Source organism: Pseudopipra pipra, chromosome 3, assembly GCF_036250125.1.
Source record: "Pseudopipra pipra isolate bDixPip1 chromosome 3, bDixPip1.hap1, whole genome shotgun sequence".
Lineage (NCBI taxonomy): Eukaryota > Metazoa > Chordata > Aves > Passeriformes > Pipridae > Pseudopipra > Pseudopipra pipra.
The window spans coordinates 67,263,750-67,276,980 of NC_087551.1; the positions used below are offsets into that span (position 1 = coordinate 67,263,750).

General features: G+C 38.6%; 1 protein-coding gene across 1 annotated transcript in view; it reads left to right on the top strand.

Annotated features, from left to right (window-relative positions):
- The first annotated feature begins 209 nt into the window (after positions 1–209).
- FRK (fyn related Src family tyrosine kinase) overlaps positions 210–13,231 on the top strand; it is a 45,689-nt gene continuing 32,667 nt past the window's right edge. The window contains exon 1 of the mRNA XM_064649720.1: positions 210–1,957. Coding sequence (XP_064505790.1) covers positions 1,527–1,957 — 431 coding nt within the window. The 5' untranslated portion in view covers positions 210–1,526. The remainder of the gene's footprint in view (positions 1,958–13,231) is intronic.

The window sequence follows — 13,231 nt, forward strand, 5'->3', positions numbered from 1 at the left end:
ATCCCACAGTCCCTAGTTCATCAGTAGGCCTCTGCCACTGGTCTCCTTATTCAAATGAATGAGAGACTTGATGAAAACAAGTGACTTGTTTCTGTTATTTGGTTGTTTTCTTTCTAGTAAAGTAAAGCAAGAAAAGTCAGCAACTCTAAATGAATCTGAGGGATGTGTAAACGTTTTAGGAAAACAGTACCATGTTCCTGACAAAAAAAAAAAAAAAAAAAAAAGAAAAGAAAAGAAAATCACGGAAGTCAGGTTTTCTTAATCACCAGGAAGCCATAGATCCATGTGTGAGTTTTGATTGACCTCAATAAATAGACTCTCATCTGTAAGAGTTTACCTCTTACTGAAATGCCACCACAAAATGCAGACAGGCTATCTGCTTATTTCCTGTGCTTCTTGCTCCTGCTCCAAGCATTGCATGTCCTGCAGGCTGTGGTGATTTCCAGCAGCTGTAAAGCTTGGCTTGCACTGCTGTGATATGGCAGCCAGCTCCTTAACCTGCTTTGCCATAGCAGTATCTAGACACCCGTGCTTGGTCTGTATACCAGGTTATAAGTGCTTTAGAAATGGAAATATACTGGTCAATGCAGTTTCATTGGTTTACATGGTGACTGGAAGACAGCCATTATTTCTATATGGGCTTGATATAATTAGACAACCACCTAGAGCTATTTTTTTGGCTGATGTCTTTGTTTTCTTAAAATGCAGAATAAGGAATGCATTAAAATGTACTGCTTTATTACTGTAAGCTGTATATATTTGTTTTTCCTTGTAAGAAGTGCCAAACCCAGCTGAATAAAAAAAAAACCAAGGGGTTGTTGTAAAGGGCGGGCACTTGGTAGGGAATGCACCCAGGTGTGAGTGAAGGCAGGAGCCACAAGTGCACTCCGGGTGAGGGCGTCTGCCAGTCTCAGGTGAGCAAAGGTTTCCCACTGCGAACTGAAACCAGCAGAAACCAGGAAACAAAAAGAAATATTCAGTTAAGCTGTCCACGTCAGAGACTACTGAGGAAACAGGCAGTTCAGCTTGGCTAATGATTACCAAGACAGACTTTGCCTACGTTAACTGCTGATCATATGACCGGACCCCACCTGAGCTAAGAAAACACCCATCCCAAGCAGTAGGAGTTGAGAAGCCTCCCTTGCTTAGATGTTCTGACATTACTGTTTTACTGTAGCAGAAGAGGCTCCACACTTTTCCATTGTTCTCAGAGCTCAGCCCAGCACAGCCGTTGTGTTGCTTTCCTGTTCCAAAAAGGAAGTGAGAAATTTCTTCCACGTGTGCGCTGGCACTTGAATGCTCAGGTTTCACTCCCTAACTGGGAGCTGCCTGTAATGAGCTCTCAGTGGGGTTTGGAGAGGAGCTTCCAGCTGTGCCAAGAGTTGTTTCATTTTGTGCCAAAGGAGGAGGGGGAGAAGAAATCTGCAAAAAGGTGAAATGTTGATGGTGGAAAAACTGGTCTAAGGGTCTTGCAGCTGGGAAAAGCAAAAGAAAAGCAGAAGCAGAGGAAGGAACAAGAAGCCAGGATGGGAAACTTTTGCCAGAAGCACTGCCCCTGTTTGGAACCTTACATCCCCTGCTTATTCTTGGGGACAAATGATGAGCAGGATGACAAAGTGGGCCAAGTCTTCGCCAACCTTGCTATGGTAAGGCCTGACTTCCAAGCAGGACAGAAAGACCAAGAGCATAAGATAAAAGAGAAACCTTTACCTCCGCTGCCGGGCCAGCATCTAGCGAACATTTGCACCTTTGTGGCACTGTTTGACTACGACGCTCGCACTGAGGAGGACTTGAGCTTTCGAGCTGGGGATAAGCTGGAAGTACTGAATGCATCCCATGAGGGCTGGTGGTATGCTAGGCTCCTCCTGTCAATGGGGTCAGTCTGTCCTGGACGCAAGCTCGAGGGCTACATCCCTGCTAACTACATAGCTGCTGACCAGAGCATTGAAGCTGAGCCGTGAGTAACCCACATAATGTGCACTGCAGACTGTTTTCTGTTGTGTTGAATGGGGTTGGGACAGGAAGTTACAGCCTTTTCCCTTGCTGAGTAGTGCCCTGCCACAGTCAACCTCTGGTGATCCCAGTGGTGGTAGCGCTGGGCATGTGGAAGGAAAAGGCACTGTGGTCACAAGAAAATAAATTACAAAAGGCAGAATATGGAGAGGTTTTATTTTGGTTAAAATAATTTCCCTTTCTGATATACCCTAATCACTTGTTTAAGAACCATCTGGGAAGATCAGTGCGCTTTGCTACTGTGATAGTTCATTATTTTTATTGGTGTAACAGTAAGTGTGTGTTAGATGCTATGCAGAGGGTGAAAATGTATGACTCCTGCCCTGAACAGCGTTCAGCCTAACAAGCTGCAAAGTTACCAATTAATCAGAGTTACAGGAAGCTACCTTTACACCTTTCGGTCTTCTTACAAATGATGGGTGAGTCTCTAACAGATAAGTTTCTCATGGTTTCTTCTACATTATTTGCTTCTTCTTTGGATGCAAATCTCTACTCTCAGGACAAACTTAACTGGAGGAAGTACTGCAGGGGGCAAAAGAGTAGATATAGCAACGGAGTACAAATGGAAGTTGTTAAACTTTCACTGAATTTAATTGTGCATCCCATGTTTTTCTGCCCTTTCAAAACATGCCCAATCTTATTTAATATTCTGATACAGAGCAGAAATCACAAGGAATCAGTCACTTGGCTCCCTAGTGAGGATGAGTAAGGTCTGAGTCAGCTTGGGCTTCACAGTTACTTCTGCATGTTGCAGTCAGAGGCAGCATTTGCTGAAATTCATCTGACTTCAGTTTCAGAGATATTTTTTGGCAAAAATTATCAGTGGATAAAGAAACAGCAGAAAAGGCATTCAGTATTAGTCTCAGAATTAATGTTGCAAGAGGGATGATGTTGCAACTTTTCAGTTAAATCTCATTTGGACCTGAAACATCATCTCTGACCTGATCAGCTCACTGTATTGCCAAGGGCTAGGAAAATTGGCTCAGAGATGATTATGCTAGTCTTTTATCATCTGTAGGATTTGTGCTAGAGGCATTTTAGGGCAGGTATAGGATTCTTCTCTAACATGAAGACTTTAATTTCCAGAGTCTGACCAGCTGTTGCTATATTTCTGTATTCAAACAGACAACACTTTCAATAGTCATGCTCAAAAAAATTCTTCCAATTGCAGAAATTAATCTGCAGGGAAGGCATTTTCTGAATCACTAGAGAAATGGTGGTAGGCTTTAATTCAGCTCAGTTTGGCCTTTGCTCCCTTTCTAGAGCTAGCTTTATTAGAAGTCATCTAGGATTTCTTCATGCTGTTAATACTTAGAAAGTAATTTTGCTCAGTTTTAAAACAATGTCTCAGCTCTTAAGGTCCTTCTTATATTTCTATACCTATAGCTTCAAATACAAAGTTAAGTTTGCCAAAGTGTGTTGTTGTGTAACCTCTGGTTTTTTCACTTGTTACTGAAAAAAATTTTTTTTACTCTTCTTATATACTTTTCTCTCTTTAATAATAAAGACTAAGTTACAGCAAAACATTCTTCTTTATCGATTGGTAGAATACTGGAGAGGAAAAAATGGAGAGCTTTTACAGCTCTCGGAGTAATTTCTCAAAGATGAGTTTTTAATTTCACAGCAAGACTAATCTGGCTAAACATATTGTCTTTTCTCAGATTTCTTTATAAGTTAGTTGGCTTTAGCAATCTTCATATATATATAAGACTGTTTGCTGTCAGCCCACACACATACAGCCATAGACTTACTCAGGTTAGGAAGGGCCTCCAAATGACATTTGAACCAGTCATCCCAACTCATACCTGGCCAAAATAAATATAGACTGTTTGCTTTGTTGAGCATTTCCAGTTGAGCTTTTTAACCTCACAGTGAGGATTTTTTTGCCTTGTATCAAAATGTAATATCCCTTGGTACGATTTCCTCCAAGAATTGCCTTTCACCCACCTCCTGTATTTCACACCTCTGTTATCCTAATGAAACAGTAAGAGCAAGAGTAATGCTCGTTTAAAGAACTAACCTTTGTTTTCCCTAAAATGAAGACTGCAAGTAGCAAAAGAAGTTGTTCTAGTGTCTCTAATTAAAATTCAATGTTTTAATCATACTCTCTGCCCAAACTTAAGTTTATCTTCTCTTATCTTTCCATTTTGATTTTAATTCCTATTGGTGCTTGCCAGTTGTTCATGGACATGATATAGACATTTCTGGAAACAGGCAAAGTTTCTAATGCATCCTTGCATCCTGTGTAGCAGTCCTTTATGGTACCAGCACAGAACTGACAAAGAATGAAAGACTTACAATCTCATGCTCACCTGCCAAAATGCATATGTACCATATACTTGCAGTGTATACTTGACCTAATCAAATGCACATTTTGTAGCATCAGACAGCTACTGTATATCTGCAGAGACAAGGTGAATTTTAGCTTTTTTCTAGACTGCATCTTCAACTTAATAGACCAAGACAAACTGGCTATACTGTTCTGAGAAAAAGACTTGATTTATGGTGTAACTCTCAGGAAGCTTGTGAAGAAAACCAAATTGATCATATTTTTTAGCAGCTGATTTCAGCATGTTTGTGTAGAAACTATTAACAAAATTACATTCCAATGCATGCATGGCTACTCCATAAATTCGCTTGAACAAAGGGATGAAGGAAGGAAATGTTGTATAGTGACTGAGAGATGATAGAACAACTCTCTAAGTTTAGCCAATACATGCTTGAAAGCTGCATGCAGAGCAGCGACATTTCTTTTACTAATCATTTCAGTTTTGCCTGTGATCTTCAAGATTTTTAACAACAAAATATTATCTGGCCCTCTCTTATCAACATTTTGACCTGGTCTTTATTATAGAGAAATTAGAGATCAGGTAGTCCATCTGGGTCTGTGTTGTCCATTCTGGCAGAGAATAATGCTAAGTCATTGCTTGTTCTTAGCAAGTGCTGCAGCAGACCAGTTTGTCTCCTTGCTGAAGTGTGTGTGAGTTTTTATCAAGGAGAAAAGCTTTTTCTTAACTTTTCCTTGGTAGGAAAGAGAATGAAGTAAAGTAAGAAAGAAAGTGAGAAACTTCTTTAGATAACAGATTTTCTTCCTGGAAGTCTCTGACTATGCCCAATGTGATTGAAGTAGTGCTGATAAGGTGGATCAATAACTGGATGAAAGGGCAAAAATGATGTGCAATATCTCCAGTCTGGGAAAAACAAAACATAAACACTATTCATATCAAAGGGAATTTTCAAGTATCCATGGCTATCAGAATGCTCAAGCAGAACTGAGAAAGAATGAGATTTCTTTACTGTGTTGCTCTCCTCAGACCAACAGTCATTGGTAGAAGTTGTATGCTAAAATTGCAGGGTCACTTTTTTTATATTAAATTTTGCTGATATATTTATATAATAGAACTAACTTATGGCAAAAGTCAAACACTTCTTACTTGTGCATGATATCTTGTTAAAAAAAGTTTATTTTGCTTCCTTCCTTTGGCTTGAGCTATCCCTTCCTGGTTGAATGACTTGGATGAAATCAGTAACAATCTGTGTGAATAGATAAGGTAAAATCTATGGCTTGGGTCCTGCCTGCTGCAGCATTGCAGTCCAAACATGTGCTGCATAAGAGTAATTACATCCAAGAAGTGTACACCTGCTACCATGAAGTCTGTTTTGGACAGACTGGGGAAACAAGGCCCTTCATTTTTATATTTACCAGTAAAGCATTTTTTATTGCTGATCTCTTCTAGCACCTGCAGTACTCCTTATACCAACAACAACCTGTCAGGTGGGGGGACTGTGAAGGAACTGTGCCTAGTGCTTCTTGAGACAGATGAGTTCTCCTGGCCCCACTTGCAGTAGGTGGGACAAAGCAGTCAGGGAGTGGAAGCATTCAACCGTAGTCATGTACTGAACTTTCTCTTCATAAGGAAATAACAAAAACATTATTTTAAATAATATCTGACCAAAAAGAGACACAAACTACGCTAATGATAAATTAGCAACTGTAAGAGCACTTGGTGTTTTCTTCTCTCTGCGTCACAGGCAGCAGTCAAAACCACGAGCCAGAGAGATTTTTCATTTCTAAGGTAGTTCGAGGGAGGTTAAATCTGCTGCATCCCATGAATTTGGAATACTCTTCTTTCTGTTTCTAGACACATAAGATTTAGAAAAAGGAAAACAAAAAAGGCAATTGGAGATACAATCATATAATTTAACTTGCACATCCAGCAAAGGATGATTAGAAAGAACAATTTGACTAACACCAAAATCAGAATTAAAAGATAAATTTCCTTGGCATAGAATATGACCTTCCTGTCTCTGTGCTCTTTCTGTGCCTGTTGTTCTGCACTACAAACAGGAACCATAGTAACACATTCACCTGCCCTTGTTTTATTACTGCCAATTGTTTAAACTAAACAAGAAAATGACATAGGGCAAATGTTATTTGTTGTGGACAAAAAATACAGCCCAGCTGTAAAGTTAATTTTAATGAAGCAAAATTAAAAGAAAACACCTCACTGTTGCAGTGACACAAATTCTTTTTTTTTCTAGAGGAGGGATAGAGTGAACTTAGAGAGGGCTCTTGCCTGCCATCCTGATGGAGCTGTTGGCTATTTATTGAAAGTCAGTTTACAACCATAAAATCACAGAATCATTGAGGTTGAAGGAGACCTCTAAAATCATTGAGGGCAATCGTTAATCCAGCACTGCTGTGTTCACCGCTAAACATCCGCATGCCTTTTGAACCCTTCCAGGCATGGTGAGTCCACCAGTTCCTCAGACAGCTTGTTCCAATGTTTGACAACCCTTTCCCTGAAGAAATTTTTTCTAACATCCAATCTAAGCCTTCAATTGCACAACTTTTCCTCCTGTCCTGTTACTTGTTATCTGGAAGAGACCAACCCCCACCTCACTACAACCTCCTTTCAGGTAGTTGTAGAGAGAAATAAGGTCCCCCCTGAGCCTTCTTTTCTCCAGACTAAACAACCCCAGCTCCCTCAGCTGCTTCTTCTCCTTGTCCTCCAGACCCTTCCCCAGCTACATTGCCCTTCTCTGGACATGCTCCAACACCTGAATGTCTTTCTTGTAGTGCGGGGCCCAGAACTGAACACAGGAATAGAGGTGTGGCCTCACCAGTGCTGAGTACAGGGGGACAGTCACTGTCCTAGTCCTTCTGGCCACACTATTTCTGATACAAGTCAGGATGCCATTGACCATCACTCATTCCATATGTTCATGGAACACAAGATTGCTCTGCTGAGGGAAGTAAATCCATACAAATTCCTAGTAGATTAGGTCAAATAATATCACAGCAATTACTTTTAACTTTTGTCAGTTTTAGAAACATTTCTTATCTCTTATAAGAAATCTTGTAAGATTTCTTATGTAGGTATTTCCTAGCTGGTGGAAACCAAGCCCCAGACCTAATCAATGAAACCTCACCAGTCAATTCCACAATGAGTTTTTTAAACAACCCTTTGAAAGCACAAATGACTTGTAGGTTATTTTTGTCAATTTCCATAATTCCTTCACCTTCTGTGAACCGACTCAGCTTTAACTATTTCATACATTAACTGAATCCGAGTTACTGTATGTGAACAATAAAGTGTTCCCTGAGCTGACTTGTTTCAGATTTTTTGCAGTCAGTCTTATGGGGTTTCATTAGTTCATGTGGGTCATTTTTTAAAGTGATATTTACAGTTAAAATGTTTAGAGGCTTTTTAAAAAACGAACTTTTAGATTCTATTGAATATCTCAGAAAACTGAGTGTAATCCACTGTGGTTTCTGTATGCTCCTTCTCTCTTGCTCTTATAGTTCCCCTCTCTGTTACAGTACAAACTCCTGAGGACACCAACAGAATTAGCACTAACCTTTGTACTGAAATAAACTTGTAAAAACTGTTCATTGCTAACAGACTACAAAAAGTACTAGTAGGTTGTTCACATATTCTTGGAATCTGTTAAGTACAAAAGTTATTCTTATATATTTTTTGGTAGAAATGGTCTCTTTATTGCCAAAATACATATTTATTATAAAACATTGGAAAGGCTGTATATGAAATTGCATCTTTTCTTTCAATTGATATACTTTATGTGTGGTTTTTCTGTGTGCATACTTGTGTACACACGCACAACATAAAGTTTATAAAACCAATATTTTTAAGATCATGTAGCACAGCCCTGTGCGATGAGATATGTATTGGAAAGCTAGATCATACTTTTGATGTTTTTTGACCTTGTGTTTACAGTATCTAAAATACTCAACATTTGAAACTACCATGTGTGTTGTGGAGTGTCTCTCTTGAACTTAAACGATTGAATACTGCAAGAAGACCATGAATTTAATCACTTCTTCAATTGTTGTTCAGCACTCCAGTGCTTTCTTCAAGCACATCTCAAACGTTGACTTAATTTCTGCTCATTTCTTAAATAGAGTACACTGAAAGCAAAAGGAAATGGTTTACAGAACTGTGAAATGTCAGGTTTTGTCAAGTGCCAACACTATTTAAACATCCGTGTGTATACCCATGTTCAGAAAATGTGTGTCTCTGCTCAGAAAGGTGGAAGGAATTATGGCATTGTAGATGAGCATTTCATGCAAACTTGTCTAATTCAGGCCACCTATTCTCTGGCAATGTGTTTTTCTAAAGTATATAACTTTATCTATTCAAATTCTGAGAAATTAAGAAATTTCCTCCTACCTTGTCTTTGTTTGAAATTAGTGTTAACATTATATATTATAATCATTAAATACTAGTTTCCATTACCCTGTTTTAAAAGATTTAGCAATGAATCATGCGAAGACCAGAAACAATATCCTTAAAACATATGCTGCAAACATAGCCAGTTAGCATTTCCTACAGCTTGGTGAAACCCCAGTGTCCTTTACAATGCATTTTAGGGAAAAAAAAGTAAATAGAGAAAGACCATGTACTGGTCATAATAACTCAATAGTCCTGTTTAGTGGTTTGTTTTTTTTTCAGAGCCAGTAGGAATAAGTATAACGCATGCTAGCATAGATTAGTTGGTTTTGAATAATGTTGTTGGCAAAAACGTTCACCAGGTATTGTATAAAGTTTCCTCAACAGCTGTCTTTGATGGCTCTCTGTGCAGGACAATACAGAGCTATGCAGAGCTGAGTGATCTCTGAGCAGGTTTGGAACTGAGAAATAGTAACCAACAGTTCATCCAGGCTAAGAAGTCCTAAAGATGAAGTCAGGTATCTGTGTGAAGAATTATTTTGTAACATGTGAAAAGCACTGTTGGTTATAGAAGACTTTCTTTGTGTAGGATCCTGTCTGTACTGAAGAGATTAAGTCATTAAAACATAAGAGATGCCCTACAAGGTCAATCCAATAGCCTGCTCTAGCCCCATTTCTTTGTTGCAAAAAGGATTTTGTGAAAAGTGAACAAGCCTATCTCCTTTCTTTGGTCTCTTACCTTTGTACTTCACCAAAGGCTGGAACTGTTGTATAAGCAATGTCAGAGGGTACATCACTGTCATGTTTAATTACAGACCTATTCTCAAGTCTGTTTAGCAAAACCATAGGTGCTGACACTGCACAATTCTTTATTTCTGTTAGTGGGCAAAGACCAAACTCTTAGGACAAAAAACCAAAAACCAAATCCCACAAAAACCCCTCTCCTCTCTGCAGAAAGTTTTATATTCCTAAACAAGTGTTCTGGGTTTTTTTTCTAGATTGTTGATTGCTTAGTCATGAGTGATGCAAAAAAGGACACACTTAAAATAAATAGTCACAGCAAGAAATGGTAGCACTGCATAGGTCCCCACGACATTCAGGGACTGGTCCTTTACAGACCACACCTATCTGCCCCATCTGCACTAATGTACCAGAGTCAGCTGGGCTGCAGGCATCAATGACTTTACTCTCACAGGTTTACCCATCAATTAATTTTGCTTCCTACCAAAGATGCAGTACTAAACTTAGGATGTGAACTGTTAATATCCTGCAGGATATTATAATACATCGTATTATGTTCTAAGATGAGGCTATAGCAGATCTTGCAAACATTATGATATTGAGCAGCCTTCCATTAACGTAGTTTAGACAACACAAAATTTGCCTGCACTTTAATTTTAAAACAGTTTAGTAGAGAAAATACGATTAATCAGATTCAGATGTTTTTCTGTAGTATAATGTTTTGGGTTTTCTCAAGCAAAGTATGTAAGCAAAGTATGCATAGTAGAGAAAGAATATAATTTATTAGGTGACATTTAAAAGAGAGACAAAATGTTATTTATTACTCTATGTAAGAGGAAAAAACAATTTTCAGTTATTTTTAAATAGTACTATATGAGATATATTTGAAGGCCTTTCTTGTGTTAGAACTTTAAGAGATTAAACTTCTTTAGTTAATAAGTTTATCCTTCATCACAATTTTCTTAAGTGTTGGCATTCAGGTTTTCACCTTATAACTTTGTGAAGAAAACCATAAGTGTTATAAGAAATTAGAATGGAAATCTACATCTTTGCAGTTTTCAGTTCTCCAAACATGCCTAGAATTCATCTGGAAATAGCTCTTAGAAGATCAAACAAAATATTGATCATGAAGGTATTCCTTTTCCTTGTCACTTAAATCACATAGAAATACATAATTTTTTTTCATGCTGGTACACTAATCTTAGCCAATGAAAACTGGAAGAACAAAGCAGTGAATTAAATAATAAGTGATGGCTCCATAAAGGATTGCACTAATTGACATTTTCATTACTTCTATGCAGAATATTTTATTACATTTTACCTTATAAATTTATCTTCAGTAATATTGGTAAGGATTTTTTCCTAGCCCTCTCTCACTAATACAGATATATATCTAGTTTAATTAATATTATTCGTCCGTATTTATAGCACAAACAATTTTGCAGCACACTTTTTCAAACCTCACTGCAAAAGAAGATAAAAAAGAAATCTAAGACTCACATATGGGAATGAATATGTAACATGAATTTCAGAAATTATGAGAAATCACCAACTTCAGTTTTCCTTTTGAAATTACTGATCTTTTCAGTTAGTGGAAGTCTCTGTAAAGAAATATGGACGGGGTCTTTGCTCCTCTAAGGGTATGTAGTGAAAGGATTCATACACAAGAACATGCAGAGAGAAAACCTGTGGGGCACATGAGGAGGGAGGTGGTGATGAGAACAAGCCTGCTCAGTTGCGCTGACAAAGAAGGGTATGCAGTGTGGGAATGTTTCTTTTTCAGGATTATCTGAGCACCTTGCCAATAAGGAAAGGGAGGGAAACAAACATGCAGACCTCAGACCTGACCAGTTTATGTTGACAAAGACAATAATCAAAAATAAACTCAGTTACACTAGTTGATGACCTATCAAGAAAAAACAGGCAAATCAGACTATGCAATAAATAAGGATGTAAACCTGGGGGTCCAGGATGTTGCAGAGGTGTCTGTATGGCTCTGTCAAGTGATGAAGTAAGGTTTAGGGAAAAGGGATCAGGAAGGAAAAAAGTGAGGGGTAGACTCTCTGCCCCATGTTGAGTACTGCAAGGACTGAGTGCCAGCTACTGGGGGGACTGGTGAGACTACTAGACCAGCAACTGGAGTCAGAGCTGGGGTGTAGGTGTCTCTGGCCTGTGATGTCAGCTGCTGGAGCAGGTGGGGTCTTGGTGCCAGATGCTGAGGGTGAGTGGGGGTCTTGACTACCAACCACTGGGTTATGTCTTGAAAAGAGATGCTGGGGAGACTGGTGTGTGTGAGGCAAATGTGGGTATGAGGGGCTGGGATCAAGGCGGGGGTTTTGGATAAAGAGATGGGCTGTTCTGGTTGTTCGAGGGAAGATCTGCAAGTGTGCATGTTCTTGTGAATCTAGAGAGTGAGTGTGTGCATGTGTGCATGTGTGCACATCATCACTAGTGATCTTCTGTCTGTGCCAGTGAAGAGGATGAGCCTGGCTTATGAAGAGATCTGCTCTGCCACCAGTGTCCTGGGCAGGCGAAGGGGGTTTTTTGCTCCTAAGCATTTCTGTATTATTTCTGTACTGAGGTGAGTTTCCCTGTGAGGAAAGAAAATAATTTCTCTGGAATGATTTTCTCAAGAAAATCAATTGAGTGCTTTTGGAAGCTGTAATGGTTTAAGTGAATGTATGATTGAAAATTTTCTTGTCTATTTGAGTTTCCCTTAATGTTAAATCAATTCATGTTATTTGTGTTCTCTGTACCCTGTTAACAATAAGGCTACCTCAAGGTTTCCACTTTGTTCCTCAGTTGTTATGAATACCAGTTATTGCCTCTTTTATTGTATATTATGTCAGTATTTCAGTATTTTTGTTCATGTTTCTGTTAACAAATACAGGTACTACTAGCATTGATGCAAGATTTTACAGTGCTATTTGGTAGACTACACACCAGAAATAGGCTCTCCAGAACACATTTTAAGTTTGGATTTTTTAAAGAGGTGATTATATGGCTATATTTCACACCTAAAGTCCCAAAGACAACGGTAGCCTTTCATTGATTCCAAATACAAGCTGTTGTTTTAGAACAAGCTTTAAATGCAATGGGACCCTTATCCAGGTACCAAAAGCACTACAGGAAACAAACTTTGATGATTGACTTTAGGCTTTTAAATTGGAGAAATACCAGGGACTTGTGTAAATAAAACACCATAAAAAAAGTAATATGTTATCACTTTCATCTGCTATTTATTTTTTCATATAGAAAAACTTCAGAACAGGTTAAATAGTACAGCATGCAGATGACCAATATTGTGGAAAATTAACATAAATATTGAAATCAGTTCCACAATAGCTAAGCGGGGACTCACAAGATGAGATCAATTTATGGATATTTCCACAAATTAACTCTATCAGACTGTGATTTCATTGCTGCTTTATTATCTTTTGTTCCTATTGTACAGTGAACCTAGTATTGGGTGGGCTATGTTAATTAACAGAGCTCATGCACTTGGCTTTGTAATACTGTAGAAAAATAGTCACTTCCAGCCACCACAGAGTGCAAGCGTAGCCAAAGGAGCAATGGTTTGTCATCCTGCAGCAGACTCAGAGCAAATCAATTTCCATGTTTGCAGCACAGTCAGCTGCTATTATCAACTATTGAAAAATTAATGGAGTATTATGCATAATCCCTTACAACAGAAACAGATGACGGTATGGTTATGACCTACCAAAGTCATTACTGGAAAGGTTTATACACAATGTGTCACAGACTTTTAGACTAACGGACAAGTA